The sequence below is a fragment of the Typha latifolia genome, chromosome 6 (genome assembly GCF_019914945.1).
Source record: "Typha latifolia isolate L0001 chromosome 6, TyphaL0001v2, whole genome shotgun sequence".
Taxonomy (NCBI): Eukaryota; Viridiplantae; Streptophyta; class Magnoliopsida; order Poales; family Typhaceae; genus Typha; species Typha latifolia.
The window spans coordinates 2,267,488-2,285,851 of NC_133091.1; the positions used below are offsets into that span (position 1 = coordinate 2,267,488).

Sequence of the window (18,364 nt, forward strand, 5' to 3'; positions counted from 1 at the left end):
GAGCAATGACCAGAAAAGACTCCCATCAAACTCAAAATTCACGTTTAAGCCAACAATAATATAAAGGGCCTTCTGAAATATATAACCCAAATAGAATACCAATCCAAACCAGGAAACAAAATAAACTCCTAGTACATCAACTAGCACACAGTACAACACAAAGGTTTATGTCAAGTTGGTTTCAAGGAACAACTCCAAGACTTATTACTGGATAATCCAACTTGCATAAATAGGAAATTGCATAGCTATCACTCTACCACTTCACCTTATTAAACTGGAACCACCTTCCATGTTCTTAACTACTTTCACCTTTGAGTTTCTCCTACTTAAGCAGCAGATAGTTGCGGCAGATTTTTTATTCATCTGAAAAGGAAAGATGAAAACAAGTTTATTTGCTAAGCATAGACCAGGTCAGTTATAAGCTTATGGAAACAAGTTTAAGGTGTACACCAGCAAAACTTAATCCAAAAACACTGAAACTTGTGAAGGGGCAGGCAGGACTACTTTCTTATCTAGCTACCTTTGGCACTTGTATTTGAATCAACCAGCTTAAACTCCTGGAGCTCCTTGAATTGCATCCAGGGCTTGACCCAGATCTTCGCCTCATAGAGTTTCTTCTGGCCACCATCAACTGCCTCAACTGTGAGGTAGTAGAGTGTGCCAGCAACAACTTGCTCCTTGACATTCACAACACGCACAAACTCAAGAAGCGCATTCTGCATGAACAATATCAAACACATCAAAAGGAATCAAAAGGTGGAATTATGATTTATCCAACTATCTAAGATAATTTTAGAGAAATAAAAAAATGAGGATTAGAAGAATTTAGATGCTTGTGGTTCTGAATTAAGGCTATAATGGGTAAAGAGAATAGGAGAGAAGATAAGAGAAAGAAAGAACAAGAAAGAGAAAGGATTGTTTGGATATACGAGAGAAAACAAAAGGAGGGAGAGAAATTTTCGTTTATCTCTTTCTCTCAACTTTTGCGAGAGAGAGAGAGAGAGAGAGAGAGACTGTTACAGGCTATTTTTGATCTCCCCTTCTCCTCTCTTCTATCCTGAAAATTCTATCTGAACAAGCAAAGACCTTCCTTTCCTCTTATCTCCTATTCTCTCCATCTAAATAGGGTGTAAAAGACAGAAGAAATGTGCCATAAAGATTGAACTACCCAATATCATTTCTCACATGCAACAAAGTTCTCAGCTCAACTCATAATAGAAAAGTACTCACAATTAATAAAAGTTAGACCACAGAGTGAGGCTTTCATGTTCATAAAAGCTATGCACAATTTGGATTGCCTTGAAACGTCAAGAAGTCTAAGAACTCCTGTGCCAAAATGGTAAGGTGTAATATATAGCTCTGCTGCTGGAATAGACTGCAATTTTGTAAGAATGAAAAAGAGTAGTCTGTGACCTTAATATACAAGAAGATTTACGAAGTGAATTGTTACTGATAAGGCAAACAAGTAGGCGGTACATCTTTCTGAAACTATCTGAATGAATCTATGTAGATAAAAGTGATTCACTATAAGAAATCCATCATTTCCATTTATTCTTACTGGAAATGTTTCAATGAATCAAACCCATGTAGCATTCTTCGCATATAGGGTTTAACTAGTCTCAAATTTTTCCTACAAGTATATTCATACAGGTTTTCTCCTTCCTGGTCCGAAAATTTTTCGTTTAAAAGAAGTTAATCTTCACAAAAAGATGCCACCTTTGTTGTCTACCAGGCTTAAGCAAACAATCTCTTTAGAAAAAAAAAAAGGCATGGATTCGTTCGATTTAATTGAATTAAAAGAAATCAAAAGAACAAAGGAGAAAACGCATATACCAAAACCTATCAAAATGGCATCTTTTCCCGACCCAAAGAACAAAAAACCCAGAAAGGAATAAGAAGAAGCAGAGAGATCGGAGACGAGCCCCTCACCGTCTTCTTGTTGTGCTCATCGACGGCGAAGCGGCCGAGCTCTTCGATGTGGAGGCTGTTCTCCTTACCCGCCGCACCGTCGGTGATGCCCCCTACGATCGGAGCCGCCATTGACCACTCGGTTTCCTTCTTCTCTTCTCCTCCTGTACTCGAAATCCAACAAAGATAGATCACCAGAGCCGTGATCAAACAAAGAGCGAAAGGTCGACGAATTGAAGTAATAAGCATTCCTCGATTTATAACTTTCTCCGGGAGTCCCCACCGTTATCATCCTGCGGACTTTTCTCCACTTCCTTCCTTTGTCTCTATCTAGAATCTGAGTCGGCAGCAGATCTTTTGTAAGATAAATCGCAGGAAATTACTGCAATAGGGTACTCGGTTGCCAAATTTATTTGAAATGTAAAAATTGCTACAATCCGCGCTTGCACACCATTTAACTTGTTTTTTTTTTCCAAAAATTTATGGTTTACACACTGTGGTTTAATTATTTACTAATATTATTCCCTGTAAAGGAAGTCATCGGATCGGCTCCAATTCTAATTAATTATTATAAGAAAAATTATTTGATAGTTTAATAAATTTGTGGCTTAGCTTAGTGGCTTAAAATAAATCTCAACAGCATTTAATTTGGAGTAATTATATTATTCAACGACATATTTCTTAAAACATAGATTCGGCAGCTTATTATATTAGTTAAAACTTAGTGAAACCTAAGTGATTTTATATCTAGGGTGAGAAGGCCCTTTGTCTAGCCTATATTAGCTAATTTAATTGTTTACTTTATTCTAAAAAACATGAAGAGTATTTTGAAAAATATAAAAGGTTTAATATTCTATGATTATACCTTTCTTTTTATTTATTATGGAAGCTTGGAAGGTGATTATTGAAAATAAAATTTAAAATATAAGGCTTAAATTAATCTTATAATCTCCGCCATAGATGGTGGTAAAATTGGACTGCTTACTTACTCTAGTTCACACGTTTAAAATCTATTGGACTTAACACCAATAGTAAATAAATGCTTCGACATAGACATAATATTTTTAGAAATTATTTTTCTCTTAATTATAACCTTATTTTTAATAAACAAGAATTATAACCTGATTCAAAAGATAAATATCGAGTGGTGATGGTTTCTCGCGGGCATTTATTTCCACGAATACTTCGTTGCCAAGTTATTTGGTCACATGCTCATATATAAGATAATTATTTTGTCCGACATGAACAAATATCTCTAGATTCTTATTTAAATATTATTTTAATTCCTAAATAATCGACGAAGATTTTTTTTTTTTTTGAGAAAAAAAATAATCGACGAAGAAATGCACTCCACGTTAAGTGAAGAAAAAACGATACCATGCAGGATCTTCTGCAGCGATGATTGCAGGAAGTTAGCTACAGTTGTGTACTTTATACTTGTGAGCCAATTGCAATAGTATGACGAAATCATTAAAAGGTATTTTCGAGTTGGAAGTCTCTATAATTATGGAACCATAATTATGGTCAAACCGCATTAAATATATATGCTAAGAACCAAGTCATCTTTTAATTAACACCGGGAATCTGGTCCAACATCTCAATCCCTTCATAATTATCATTAATTTCAACATTAGAACACGAATTTCTTTTTCATTTTCCATAATTATGAGTTTTCCAATCACATATTAAACAAAAGAGGAAGGCCAAACTACATTGTTCTACGCTCCTAACACTCCAAATATCAATCTCAATCTTACAATGGACGCCTAGTGCAGGAGAAGTATTGTTATTATAAATTAAGCCCTTTGTAAGAGGAGGAATCAACTGCATTAAATTCAAAGAAAGGAACATAAGAAGTCTTTTTTCAAATTAATAACAAAGAAATGTAAAGAACACTTCACATTTTGTAGTGGCAATCTTATTCTTTATGTATCTAGCTAGTAGAACAAACACATTGGCATAAGTAATTAACCTAAGAAATCCTTTTGATCTCTTGCACTGGCATAGTGGAGTAGATAATTTTAAAGAATCCCTCTTGCAGGTATATATTGAGCTTTTACTTCATAGACCTAGTAGAACATAGTAGAGGATTGTGAAAGGAACAGACACAAATATACCGATGATCACCCTGCATTAAAAAGAAGAAATTTTTTTTTTGAGAAACATGGGCAAGAGATATGAAGTGGTAATAAATATTTCAAATAGTAAAGTTCATATATACCCAGTGCTCATGATGTCTGGATGCATTTTATATTCCTCTGCATACACGAAAGAAAGCACAGCAAGGGGAAGTGCAGCCTGTAGTTTAGAGAAACTATATGTTAGAATACTGAAAACAACATCTAATGAATAAAAAAATATGCTATAATTTTCAACAAGAAAAATTAAAGGGAAAACTATTAAATCTTTTCCTAGAGTTTTCACATAAAATTTATAGTGCGGTGCTTTATATAGCGAATGATATTAGTAGTTTTCACATATAGTTTTATCATGGCTCACTAGGATTACATCTCTTCCGGCCTTGATTTAGCTTAATTTGTATAAATTAGGCAGCATAACCATTTTTCTTTTACAAATGCGGACTCTTTTTATAGATGTAAAATAATTAACTTAATATTCTTGAATAAGTTTTTAAGATAAAGTAAACATAGAAAGGGAGCTATATATTATTTTAAGGTCTAATAAGAATATTTTAACTGTTTGGTAAAGAAGTAACAAAAAATTCTCCATTCAATTAGCTATTGTTAGGCAAAAAAAGTTTAACTCGTGATGTTTTTGAGACATTAGAAGCAAAATATGAGGATGGAATGATCAATATTCCATCTCCCAAAGATTGAATTTATCCATGGGATTGATTACCTGTACGATACTTATATGCAGAAGCATGCCATGGAGTCCTACAGTGAGAGAGGTCAGAACGATGATTGCAGGACCTACAACAAATTTGATCACTACTGAGATCACTGCAATCGTATAGCCGCATGAAATAATTCGCTTTTGTTGAGCCATGAACGTTCCTGCATGCATATATGCCAAGATTAATTAAGATCCATTAATTAACAACCTTAATGATCTAAGTATATATCTTACATACCAACACTAAACATGCTTAAGCCAATGGCCGTCGTAGAGATGATGGTCAATGAATCTTCTATAATTGTAGGCATTTTAATTCCAAACCTGCGGAAGCGAAAAAAGTTATATTGATAATGGTAGTAATTAACTACGACGGTAGTAATATTTAAAGATGATAATATATAATAACCTGAAAGAAATTAATGACCAAATGAGACCAAGAAAGCTTCCGTAAGTGCTTGGCATCTTGATCATCTTCTTCACGGCCATTACTAGAACGAGCCTCACCGGCGGCGAAAGCGGTCTAGCGATCTCCTCCTTTACTACCACCGAGTCATTGACGTCAACGTGGATCGAAACAGAGGCGTGCGGTGGTGGCTCGTCGTTTTCTCCGGTGGTGGATTCTTCTTCTTCTTCTTCTTCTTCTTCGACGACGACATCTAGCGGAATCTCCGGTAGTGTCGGAGCGATGGCGGATTTGGGGGTACCGTCGATGACGTGGCGATAGGCGGCGATGTACTCGTAGAGGAAGACGACGACGGTGTACCAGAGGCACATCTGGAGGGTGACGATTTGGACCATGAGAGCGCCGGAGTCCGGGCCGTACATGCCGGTGAGCAGCGGCACTCCCATGATGATGGTGTTCGGCAGCGTCCCGAGGGAGAAGATAGTGACGACCTGGTAGAATAATAAAGGATTAAATTATCATTCTTTAAAAAAATTAAATTTTTAGAGTAATTGATGAGTTAATATAATATAAAAGCAGAGAGACGCCGAGTTATTTTTCAATATATATAAAATAGAAAGAGAAAATATGCCATCCAATAGGCATTTCTGTTCTCTGCTTTCCTTGGTGATCATATTTATTCAAATACAAAATCTCTCATTCAACTCAAAGTTTTATATCTCTTACCCAGGGTAGGGACGAGGAGGAGGAATCAGAGGGAGACCGGCGGCGATCAGCCCAACAAGCCCAAGCAAGGAGGGTGACAAGTATGGCGAGCTTCTGCAAGGAGTCCGCGGCGATCAAGCGGAAGGTCATGGTGTAGGGGTTATTGGATGCGATCATCTTGAAGAAGAGCAGCGGCATGGCGAAGAGAGCAAGGAAATGGTTGATACCCGCACACTGCTCGGGGGTGAATGCGCGCCACCACCGCATCGACCCATAACCCATGCACATAGCTACGTAAAGAGGAACCATGGCCTCCGCTACGTTATAAAGATTCGAAGGGGATATCATCTTCTCCTTTCTTCTTCTTCTTCTTCTTCTTCTTCTTCTTCTTCTTCTTCTTCTTCTTCTTCTTTCTCCTCTATAAATGCAAGAGAGTATATGTTTAGAAGAAGAAGAAGGTGCTTCATTCCCTACTCATTGCTCGATCAGTTATTTATAACTGGCTACTGCACGGAATCAAAAGTACTGCAGACCCAGCTTAAGGAATTTCCTAACGGTTGTGTACACTTGGCAAGCCACGGTAAGCTATCGAGAACTTCTCCTGCATCTGGGATTCAGCGAATCACGTCGCGGGGCGGCTGCTTGAGCTCAGAAACTAATAGTGACGTTCGTGCGCAACAATGCATGTTCGAGGATGTTTGAGAGAAGGAAAAGCCCAAGTTGTTGGACTAGAAGAAGAATAGTATTGTAAGTTCGTCTCTTCGTCAATAAAAAGGGGGAAGCTTCGTATAAAGTTCCTATTAGTGGGGATGGTCAATATAGTGTGTGCTTACTTCATCCATGATGATATATATATATATATATATATAAGTACTTCTGTTTCCACTTTCTGTATAAACGAATATGCCCCACTCTAATTAATTATTAATTAATTCTTGCCAATTAGTAACAGTAATTAATATTCTCTGCTTTTAACTATTTAGAGTATATAGATTGATTTAAATTCTGATCATCGCAAATGCTCTAATTATATTGCCCATGCATGGTTTCTATTCAATTTCTGACTTGAATTAAGTCCGTCAAAGACACGCGATGTGAGCGAATTCAATGGCATGCTTGCATTGAATCTCTGTCCCTCGAAAGCGCACAATGAGTCTAATATAAACATATTATGAATGTAATACAAAATTAGCTTTTCATGGCCTAATGACTCTAATTCGCACTTTAGGGACTCCAAACTTTAAGTTTGGAATCAACTAGCTAGTGCTGTCATCATCATCTACCACTATAATGGACCTCAAATGGATTAGTTAATTCAGCCAAAGTCAGAATAGCCATTGCAAGAATGATCAGTTGAGAACTTTGAATTACTTTTGAGTTGTTTCCATTAACAAAATTATTCTTTGCCAAGATCTAAAACTGATTCTGCCACTAGTGTAGTAAATTTTCCCATGGTATCTATGTCGCACGATGGACTATATGACGAGGCGAGCCCATGGTATTTAAAACTTTTCTTCCTTGCTGAGTTCTGACTGCATGCTGAAGCTTAAAGAATTTATTGTTGCTGGAACTTCTACCACTGTATGTGCATCATTAGCAAGCGCACTAGCAGGTAGCTGAGGAAAGTTTTTGCCATCCCATTAAGATATATCTTTTCTATGGGCTTCTCTCCCAGGAAGGAGAAAAAAAAAATCTGTGGACAGAAATAGGTTGGATTCTGATTCGGATACTAAAACTCCTTATATGTATCCGTTTTGTTTTACTGTATATGAATACAAATGCAGATAATACATCGCCGAACGATAATCTAATAACGGATATATTAATATCAAATTTGTTTAGTATGCTTCCGTAGTTATGGACCTATATATGGTTTATACTTTATTTTTTATATATAGGGGAATAAGAAATAGCAACGTGATGATCTGTAAATTTGTGAATGGCTAATTCTACGCTTTACATGCAGATTTTGTAATGATTTTTTTTAGACATCACTATGCATCTTGGAATTTATGCAACCAAAATGTACTAATTAAAAGTTGTACAGCCTCAAGAATCTTTGAATCGTGTTGTGCTACAACAGCATCCATTGATTTTTCTCTTCTCACAGACTTAAAAGTATGCAGTTCAATTATCAATTTCTACGAGAAAAATAGCTATTGCTAATTGAGTTTACACCTCGTGTAGTACTGTACAATTTACATAAAAGGATACATAAGAAACCCTTTATATGATGCTGGGCAAAGTAATATTCAAGGTCCTCCTTGCATGCTTAAACTGTCTTAATCTTCATAACTCCAGTAAAATATAGTAGAGAATTGTGACAGGAACAGATATAAATATGCCGACGATTACCCTGCAATGAATTAATCAAAAATAAATTGAGAAATATAGCTAAATGTATAAATTGACAATATAATGAAAGGGAATTAAAGGTGAAGCTCATACCCAGTGCTCATGATGTCTGGATGCACTTTATATTCCTCACCATATACAAAGGAAAGAACAGCAAGGGGAAGAGCAGCCTGTATATAGTTCAGGGAAAGAAAATATTATAGATCTTAGGAGGCAAAAGAAAATATTATAATCTTTAAAGCAAGTGCACTATATTATACTATATTAGTAGGTGGTGCAGTTGAATCTTTTGTAATAATATGCTTCCGTGTTCCCTTTTTAGTATGCTCCGGTTTGAAAGGTTAAGCAGTGACAAGTTGGTCAAAGAAGTAATCAACTGCATGCATAATATTTTAAAGCATCACTTCCTGTACACCAAATATATTGGTTCATATATTGATTAATTACCTGTACGATGCCAACGTGTAGAAGATTGCCATGAAGTCCTACAGTGAGTGAGGTTGCAGCCATTATTGCAGGGCCTACAAGGAATCTGATGGCCATGGAGATCACTGCAATCATATAACCGCATGAAATAAATCGTGATTGCCGAGCCATGAACGTTCCTGCATGCATATATACAACGCAAATAAGAGCTAGTTATTAATTCCAAAAAGATCAAACAAGCTTAATGGAAGCATAGAAGACCTCAAAAGAAATTAGAATTATATGTTTTGGTACTACTTGTGTATTATATAAAATTGATTGCAAATTAATTAATAATACCAGGATGTACATACCAACACTAAACATGCTTAAGCCAATTGCCGTAGTAGAGATGATAGACAACGAGTCATCTATAATTGTAGGCATTTTGATTCCAAGCCTGCAAAAAAATAAGGAAAAAGATGATAAAGATAATAAAATAAATATATACGAATACTAATATCAATAATGATGATCACCTGAAAGCAATTAGCGACCAAATGAGGCCAAGGAAACTTGCATGAGTGCTTGGAATCTTCATCAGCTTCTTCATAGCCATCACTAGAACAACACTCATCGGTGGCGGTGAGACCAGCCTTGTCACCTCCAATGCCGTCGTCTTCGGAGTAGTAACAGAACCATTAGCAACCGTATCATCTCCGTCGGAGATGGATATGGCAACTGCATCTCCCACCGGGATTGTAACAGAAGCATCTCCGTCGGAGACGGATACTGCAACTGCGTTGCAATTAACGCCTGTTGCAAAAGATTCTTCAGGGATCACCTCGAGAGGCGTCGGAGCGACGGTGGAGTTGGTGCGGCCGACGAAGTTACGACTCGCCGCCATGTACTCGTAGAGGAAAACGACGACGTTGTACCAGACGCACATCTGGAAGACGACGATCTGGACCATGAGATTGCGCGAGTCCGGCCCGTACATGCCGGTGAGCACTGGCACTCCCATGATCACGGTGTTGGGCAGCGTCGCGAGGGAAAAGAGCGTGACAACCTATCAGAATACAAATGTTTCAAACAGTGAGGTGTTAACTCACAATAGAAGAGTTGTAGAAACTTTTTTTTTAAAATTACTGCTCTCTAGCAGCCTAAGCTTTTAGACATTGGTGAGTTAACAAAACAAAGAGTTGTTAGAATTCAAGTGTCTAGGATGCTAAGAGAAGAGGAGACAAAGAGTATGCAAATCATGCACTTACCCAAGAGAGGGAGGAAGCGGCCGCCGGGGAGCGGCGACGGTTGGCCCAGTATGCCCACCCGAGGAGGGCCGCCAGTACGACGACCTTCTGAAGGGAGTCGGCGGCGATCAAGCGGAACGCCATCTTATACGGGTTATTAGACGCGATCATCCGAAAGATGAGAAGAGGGACGGCGAAGAGCGCGACGAAGTGGTTGATACCCGCGCACTGCTCGGAGGTGAATGCGCGCCACCAGCGCACCGATGCGTAGCCGAGGGCCATGGCCGCATACAATGGCATCATCGCCTCGGCGACATGATAGAGATTGGAGGGCGAAATCATCTTCTTCTTCTCCTTCTTCTTCTGCTTCTTGTTTGTAGATTTTAATAAATAATGAGGGGAGAGAGGAATGAGGGATGGCGAGGTATTTAAGGAGTTGGCGTCTTTCGTGGCTGGATTGCCTATGTGGTAGTTGATTGGTTCAATGGGCACGAAGTATGTATGCATGAGAATATTTGGTAAGTAACTGACCGTGTACTCTACCGGCGGCTCCAACCGCGGATTGGAGAGAAGCCCATCTGGAGCTAGCTTGTAAACCAAACAAAAAAATGCTCTACTTATTAAAGGATTTAATTCAAGAGATAGATTCCAACGATCATGCCATATGATAATTAATAGCAAGAAGAAGAAACTATTTCATAAAACTTAATTTAATTAAATGCAAAGAGTGATAATTATAGAGATAAAAGAAAAGTGAGGTAATGCAACTTGGACAGAAATAAAATACTGCTTGGTTTTTAAACCTGTAATATTAGTTTGCATACAAGTCCTTGGACTCACATAAAATTGTATAGAAAACCACAAGTGCGCCAAAGAGTTTTTTTTTTTTTTTTTTTTTTGTAAGTAGTCAAATAATACACAACAAAGACATAGTTAATTACATATGCTAACTGCTGCTTATAATATTCAACTTAACTTGTGGTTGCATGCAGCTATTGTCGTTTTAAGATAAGAAGAAGAAGAAGAAGAAGAAGAAGCTTCTTAGTTAGTGTAAGCAGGAATAATATAAGAAAGTAATGATTTCTATCTGTATATTTTCCACTCTCACATTAGGAACCTTCTTGATCAATGTTTTCTTTAAATTAGAAATCTCATATGAAGTGAAGTGAGTAATTAGTTTTTCGGGCAAACTGAGCTTTAATTCAATTCTATCTTACGTTAAACTTTTTATGTGAATTAAATACAATTTTCTGGCTTCCATACCATTAATTATTTTATGTTACTTAGTTTTACTTTGTTGAAACATTGGTTGGATATATATCATTAACAAATTATAGAATATATGATATAGAACACGATAGCTTGATTATTTCTTAGTTGCTGTTGACTTTATTTTTCTTACATGCGATAATAATTGGATATAAATAGGCAAATATATAGCCCATGGATTAGTGCTCCACATGCAAGTGATCCAACTTTGAAAAGATTATGTCATGGCAAATGCATGATATGTCTCTAGAAAGAAGAAGGAATTATTACTTAGTTTAATTTAATATATAGTTCATTTTGATCATATAATAGTGATAAGATCAAGAGGATGCAACCTGGGCCAAAAATAAAATGCTGCTTGGCTTTTAAAACTTTAATACTATTTTACATATAAGTCCTTCAATCCGCACAACATTATATAAAAAGCCCACAAATGGCTCCTCTAAAATTTCCCTATATGGGTGTTTGAATAATTTTTCCTAGGAAAGTTCTTTCATAGGAAACACCTCTTTTCTAAAGTAAAAAAAACCTATTTCGCTGCCTCCTCTCATCTCTCTTATTTCTATTTCTTTTACTCCAAAATTCTCTAAACTATTTAAATATAATAAACTAAATAAATTCAAAGTAAATAAATAACATGGGATCCTTTACTTGCACTTTTCAAATCCTACATTGTTAAAATTCGTATGATTTTTTTCCTAAGTTTGGTAACTTAGGAAAAAAATAGTGGTTTCTTTTTCTTTGTTTAATTATTTGTATGCAGTCAAGCAATCCATAACAAAGACATAGCTAATTTCTAATATTCAAACATGAGTAGCATGAATTTCATATGCTAACTTCTGCTTATAATTTTTAACTTTAGATATGGTTCCATATAGCTACTGACGTTTTAAGATAAGAAGAAAGGAAAGAGGGAGAGAAGAAGAAGAAGCTTCTTGGTTAGTGTAAGCAGGACTAATGTCAGAAACTAGTGGTTTCTATCTGTAGCACATTAAAAAGTTATATATATATATATATATATATATATATATATATATATATATAAGAATCGTAAGTTTATTTATTTGCACATTGTCTTTTTTTATTAGTGAGTAATTAGTTTTTAGGGTAAATTACAGTTTATTCTTCTCTGGCTTTGCTCAATTTTAACTTATCTTTCAAAGAAGTCTTTAATTTCTCTGTGATGTAGATTAAATTATAATTATTTATGAAAAAGTAAATGATATTTTGTTACTGCTAAATTTTTTTTTGTCGTAAATAAATTAAAAAATAATTAAACTACATTTAAAAACTTTAAATTAGACTATTTTTACAGGGATAGTTAAATCTTTTTTATCTTTAATAATGTTTGACTGACATTTGCAACTTGATCTTAATCATTAATTATAATGGGATTGATTGCTTAAAGTTTGAAGTATAAGAGCTAAGTTAAAATTAGACTAAATTACATAGGGTATTATAATTTCTCCTGGTGCTTACTATTCTTTCTAAATACTCTTACGTGTCCAACTATTTAAGGATAAGCTACAAACTAAATATTATTTTTTTCATTGTTGACGAAATACGTGGATTTCTTTTAGATATTCACGATACCCAATATAAAATATGTCAAACTGAAGGATACTTCATACTTACTACCTTCATTTCCTAGTAGGACAAAACCTAAATCAAGACTGTGGTATAATGTCACGTTTTATGTACAAATCAAATGCTCGTATTTTTTTTTGTTTATTAGCAACTAAAAATTATATTTTTAAAGCATTTACTAAAGTGTTATAGTTGTTATCATGTCAGCGAGGTAAATCACTGCCTTGGAAAGTGATTTATTGAATTACTTTCTGAGAGAGTAATTTATATAATAATATTTTTAAGAGAGTGGATTTTTATTTCTAAAATTAAATAATAATAGTACGGTAAATATTTAAAAAATATATAATAAGTTTTGACAAAAATAGTAGATCGGTCCAGAACTGTTTTTAAATTTTAAAAAAGAATATAGTACGTTGAACATTTTGTCATGATTGATGAATAAATTGGAGATGTCATTCATATATACAATCGAACTACTTTACTTTTGTATGCATGTGTACAGGCATCTATATATGTATATATATATATATATATATATATATATATATATAAACTAGATGCAAGAGGTGAACAATTTGTATTGGAATACATAGAGAATACAATTTGCCAAGAGATGCTTAACAGAAATTTAAATTGATTGATCAGATAATGAAGAATTTCGTGGCTGTGTCATGAAGTGAGATGCTTCTGTGCACCATCTTCTAACATGAAGGCAGCAAAAAGAAACACCAATTTAAGAATTTCAAGAACATTAATATTTCGATAGTAACTTCATCTATGTACTTGAGAATTTTATGCATTATATGCAAGAAAAACATAAGCATGCCTTCTCAGTAGCAGCAATTCTTAGATATTTCAAAGTATAAGAAGATCATTTATTCATCATTCATAACATATATCATTGTAGCAATTTACTACAAGGATTCTGTTTGGATGTCTTGTTTGCCATGAAGAAAAAGTTATTGCTGGCAATATTATACCAACAAAATAATTGATGATAGGTTATGCAAATCACCAACAGGAGCACCTATAGTTTGACACACACTTTCAGCACATAATAAATCTTCTGGCAGGATTTTACGAGTTTCATGTTGGATATCAGAAACTACATCCTTACTCAAATGTTGTTTACATCACTCCCGTTCAACTCTCCACTGCCCTCAAAGAACAGCAAAGTTACTGTCAAAGAAATAAGGAGAACCTAATTATCATCTTATTGCTTGACAATAGTCTAATTATCATCTTATTGCTGATCAATCGCTATAAAATCGACAGTTGAGTGAGCCTGATGGTATCAATTGTAGTAGCGAGCTGCTAATTAAGCATCTTTTTTACTCAACCATCAAACATTTTTGCTGCCCCTATACTTAAAATTTGACAATCACTCAAAGTACTGCATCATTCATTTTCCATATTTTCAAAAGTACTACTATGAGTAGGTCAACCATTGGCTTTCTTTTCATGCTCATTCCTCTACTGACCAGAATAGTCATTCAATAAATTTATATGCACAGCCTATCTTGCTCAAAGAGTTTATGGCCTTTGTCTCCATATACTTAAGTGCAGATGAAAATTTAGATCAACATTGATTCACTACTGGTAATGTGCAGAGAGAGAAACCCTTGGTATTCTATTTTACAGATCCTAAGGTCATCACATGGATCTACATATTGTCAGATGAATGATGAATATATTAATCCACATGTGCTTAATGTATGGAGATATGCTGACATTGCTTAATGCACAAACTCGGAACTCATACAAAGAAAACAGACTACAAGAACAATTTAAATTGACAGAGCCCACATCCAATAAATCCCCATACAAGCAAAAGAATAGGTAGTCAGATTCATATTTTTTGGGTGAAAGAGTAAGAAACTCAGCTAAAAAAAATATTGTGCTCCTATTTCTGATCATCTTATATAGTTGTAACAGAATATATCTCTTGTACATTCAAATTAAGACCTTGAATAGAGCAAGTAGAACAAACAATGATATAGCACTGATGAAAGTGAGGTCTGCGGATCTCTAAGGTGCAGGTAAATGCGACAAATAAAATATAATTCCAATGGATTCCTGGATTAAATAAAAATTGAGTGACATTTACGAACAGCAGAGCAAACGATATAAATAACTACGGCAATGTACTAAAGATGAGCAGTTTGTCACTAAAATAGTTCTCATCTTTGCTCTTGAAGAAGACAGGAAAAGCCCAATAATAATATGAAAACAGAAAAGAGAGGAGCCACCGTTGTTTCTTCTCACATGTATAAAGCATAACAAGAATAGTATGTATATAATATAAAAATTCGATCTTGTTCTTCTTTGACATAAACAATACATATCCTAAAACTCAATCCTTGGATCCAACAATGCGCCATAAATCACGATCACAAAGATCCAGATCTCTTTCATCAACTCAACTGAATCCCTCTTTAATTTATAAAATGGAATAGAAACTAGAGGGAGAAACAAGATCTTGTGCTTTTCGTCAATCATACTTCCCTTTTGAAATGAAATCTAATACTAACACTGAGAAATCTAGAGACGAAGTTCGTATAAAGATGAGGAACACCAAGTAAATATCACAATGCAGCAGTTTCGGATATCAAGCCTGAGACTCATTCTTCTCCTCGCCCTTCACTTCCTGGAGCAGCGCACCGGATTCCTCATCGGCCTGCGTCGCCCTCTTCTCGGCCTCCTTCGCCTTGAGCGCCTGCAACTTGACATGGTTGTAGTAGGCAACGCCGAGAAAGGCGATACCGTAACCGAAAAGATTGATCGGCGTGACGGTGTCGCGGATCACAGACCATGAGAAGGCGATGAGGAGCCAATCCTTGACCACTCCGGCGACGTTCATGGTGAGCGCCGACGTCTTCCCGACAAGCAGGAAAACCGCGAGGTTGAGAGCGAAGGCGCAGAGCGAATTGGTCCCGAAAATCAAGAGATCGGGGCGGAAGGATGAGGCTGCGCGGAGGCTGGGCATCTCGACGAAATACCAGGGGAAGAGGAGGAAGACGAAGCAGCAGGGGGCGACGTAGTAGAGAGAGGTGATCGGATTGAGGGAGATGCCCTTGGAGGTGAGGAGGATCTGGATGAGGACGAGGCGGGTGGCCTCAAAGGCGACGGCGCCGAGCTGGAGCACGACGCCCCAGAGATCAAACCTGGCCTCGCCGTAGGCGGCTATGGCAACCCCGAAGGAGATGGACAACATGTTGGCCATGGTGGAGGACTTGAAGACATCTTTCTTGAGGAGGACGCCGACGGAGTAGACGGCGACGGGCATGAGGGCTTTGAGCATCTGGATGAAGGAGACGGAGAGGTAGATGTAGGCGGAGTTGGAAAACCAGAGGGAGAAGGAGTAGAGGAAGCCGATGGGGACGACGGAGGAGAGGTAGAGGCTGGGGGTCATGGGAGGAGACGTGGGAGGGGAGACGAGGCGGAAGACGCGGATGATGGAGACGGCGAGGAGGGAGCAGAAGGACATGTGGATCAAGGTGAGGGAGATGGGGAAGGGCCAGTTGTACATCTTGGGGTCGAGGATGTACTTGTTGTAGACAATCACGGAGAAGCTGAGGGTGATCCAGATCGAGACGTAAGCATAGGAGAGGAGGACACTGCGGACCACGCCGCCCTCCGCCATGGCCGATGCTTCGAGCTCAAGATTGGATTTTTACGACTGTAATGGAGACGAGGGAGGAGGAGCAGAAAGGGAGACGATGTGGATCTGAGTTAACGATTTGGTGGGAAATAAGAGGAGGGTGGGAGAGAAATGGTGGGGAGAGGATCCCCTACTTTGCTAATTGAAGGAATTTATTATTACGAAGATGAGACAAAAGAAGTTGGAGACTTACATATAAAACCCTACATCTTCTCGAATTTGCAGTTTGGACCTTGTACTTGTTATTATTATTATTTTCTATCTTCTAACTATATAATGGCTAACCCTTCCTAGATACAGAGTTAATTAGGCCTCACCAAAATTTAGCTAATATAGAAATTTGTCTACTTTTAGGCTTTAAGCTATGTGCGTCATCAAATAATTACTCTGTACTAAATACCGCCGCCGAGATATGTTCTAAATCCTCGTTCTACTAAGCTATTCCTTTAAATCAATCTCATTATCGAGCAATCAATCGAGATGAGTCGTTAAACTAAGCTATAAAATCACTAAATAATTTTTTTATAATAATTATTTAGAATTAGATACAATTCTATTATCACTGTAGAGACGGAGAAGAATACCTTCCAACTTTAGTGAGCTTGTTACTATTTTTAAAGCAAAAAATAATAATAACTTGTTGTGTTTTCTAGTCGGATAAGATGTAGAATGCGAATGTTGAGAATAAAGCGAATACATGAAAGGAACCAAGCTATGGATTAGTTGCTTCCAAAAAGATAATACATGGGAATTAGGTGTGTCATGGAGATTTTGCTGATATGCCCATGATTTCTGGGGAATCCTTACTATGTAAATTTTAATCTATATATAAAAGATAGATCAAAAAAAGGGCTTTAACCGTAAGTTCTCTTAAATGTAGGTTGTCATGTGAAAAGTCCGCTTTGCTTGCGTGCCACCGATGTTTTGAGTCCGACACGTTCACTTAACGGAGACTTTTCCTCGTGCCTCGAGATTCGTAATTTATAAGTTGCTACGGTGGTGAGATGCTAATAAGAAATTTTCTGTTATCTAATCAAAACAAAGTCACGTTTTGCCACGTTATATAATTATATATATATATATATTTTTTTTTTTTTTTTTTTTGAGGAAGCACGTTATATTTTTGTACTGGAATTCTTACGTAAAAAGAGACAAAAGTTCATAGTTAATCTTTAAAGATATGATCTTTATATTCTATTACACCAAATTCTCTGTTACATGATTGCCACTAAAAATCAGTACATTATTTGGAAATATTAGATTCACTCTTAGGGGACTAATGCATCTACAGAAGTGTAATAGAAGAGGTTTTGGGAGAATATATATATAAAGCTCTGATTGAAACTAAACTCGAGCCTGGGTTAATATATCGAGCTGAACTGGTTCTGAGCCCGGCTTTGATTATTTTTATTGGTAAGTCAATGTTGTGATTTAGTCCAGCAAGACGTAGGGATTGGAGTCGAATGAGCTAGTGGTGGGACCAACCATTGGAAGCATTTAATAATGGGGTGGGACTGGGGGTTGTTGATGTGAATGGAAGTATCCATCAAGCTAAATGGTGTGATGAGATATTTTTGACACCTTGGCGTAATACTAGAAGTAATTGTAGTTAGTGACCGTCGATGTTCACCAGAATCTACCAAATAACCAAATTGGAGTTTTGGAGCTCTTGAGCTTCTGAGAAGAGCAGCTCGTAGAGCATCGCGAGCAATGCAACCAAACTCCGCACTGCCGGAGTATTAGTTTGAAAACGCGCATGGAGTTTACAAAACCAACCAATTCTAGTAGAATTTGTGAGTATCTTTTTCATAACTAAGGAGGTCATGGATTCGACTCAAATTTTAAATAATATTATAAAAAAATTATTTAATAATTTAGTGGTTTGACTCTATTCGATTAATGACTCGATTCGATTGATTACTCAATAGCCCAACGGCTTATAGCAAATCTCGGCGGTGT

The 18,364-nt window shown here is 36.6% G+C and overlaps 4 protein-coding genes across 4 annotated transcripts; all 4 read right to left on the minus strand.

Moving 5' to 3' along the window:
* Nucleotides 1-56: 56 nt before the first annotated feature.
* LOC140791567 (cysteine proteinase inhibitor A-like) lies at nucleotides 57-2,330 on the minus strand. The gene is made up of 3 exons (XM_073142208.1): nucleotides 1,930-2,330; nucleotides 521-716; nucleotides 57-363 (listed from the first exon to the last, which is right to left on the minus strand). Exons 1-3 carry the CDS (start codon nucleotides 2,155-2,157, stop codon nucleotides 356-358), a joined length of 432 nt encoding a protein of 143 aa, XP_072998309.1. The 5' UTR covers nucleotides 2,158-2,330; the 3' UTR covers nucleotides 57-355.
* Nucleotides 2,331-3,712: 1,382 nt separating this feature from the next.
* Nucleotides 3,713-6,340, minus strand: LOC140791101 (probable auxin efflux carrier component 9). Its single transcript, XM_073141500.1, has 6 exons — nucleotides 5,897-6,340; nucleotides 5,174-5,661; nucleotides 5,003-5,088; nucleotides 4,768-4,925; nucleotides 4,130-4,206; nucleotides 3,713-4,036 (listed from the first exon to the last, which is right to left on the minus strand). Exons 1-6 carry the CDS (start codon nucleotides 6,221-6,223, stop codon nucleotides 3,970-3,972), a joined length of 1,203 nt encoding a protein of 400 aa, XP_072997601.1. The 5' UTR covers nucleotides 6,224-6,340; the 3' UTR covers nucleotides 3,713-3,969.
* Nucleotides 6,341-8,164: 1,824 nt separating this feature from the next.
* LOC140790495 (probable auxin efflux carrier component 9) lies at nucleotides 8,165-10,188 on the minus strand. The gene is made up of 6 exons (XM_073140606.1): nucleotides 9,907-10,188; nucleotides 9,175-9,704; nucleotides 9,010-9,095; nucleotides 8,678-8,835; nucleotides 8,324-8,400; nucleotides 8,165-8,231 (listed from the first exon to the last, which is right to left on the minus strand). Exons 1-6 carry the CDS (start codon nucleotides 10,186-10,188, stop codon nucleotides 8,165-8,167), a joined length of 1,200 nt encoding a protein of 399 aa, XP_072996707.1.
* A 4,826-nt stretch (nucleotides 10,189-15,014) lies between these two features.
* On the minus strand, nucleotides 15,015-16,544 carry LOC140791018 (probable sugar phosphate/phosphate translocator At5g25400). The gene has a single exon (XM_073141365.1). It carries the CDS (start codon nucleotides 16,385-16,387, stop codon nucleotides 15,353-15,355), a length of 1,035 nt encoding a protein of 344 aa, XP_072997466.1. The 5' UTR covers nucleotides 16,388-16,544; the 3' UTR covers nucleotides 15,015-15,352.
* Between the last annotated feature and the right edge of the window lie 1,820 nt (nucleotides 16,545-18,364).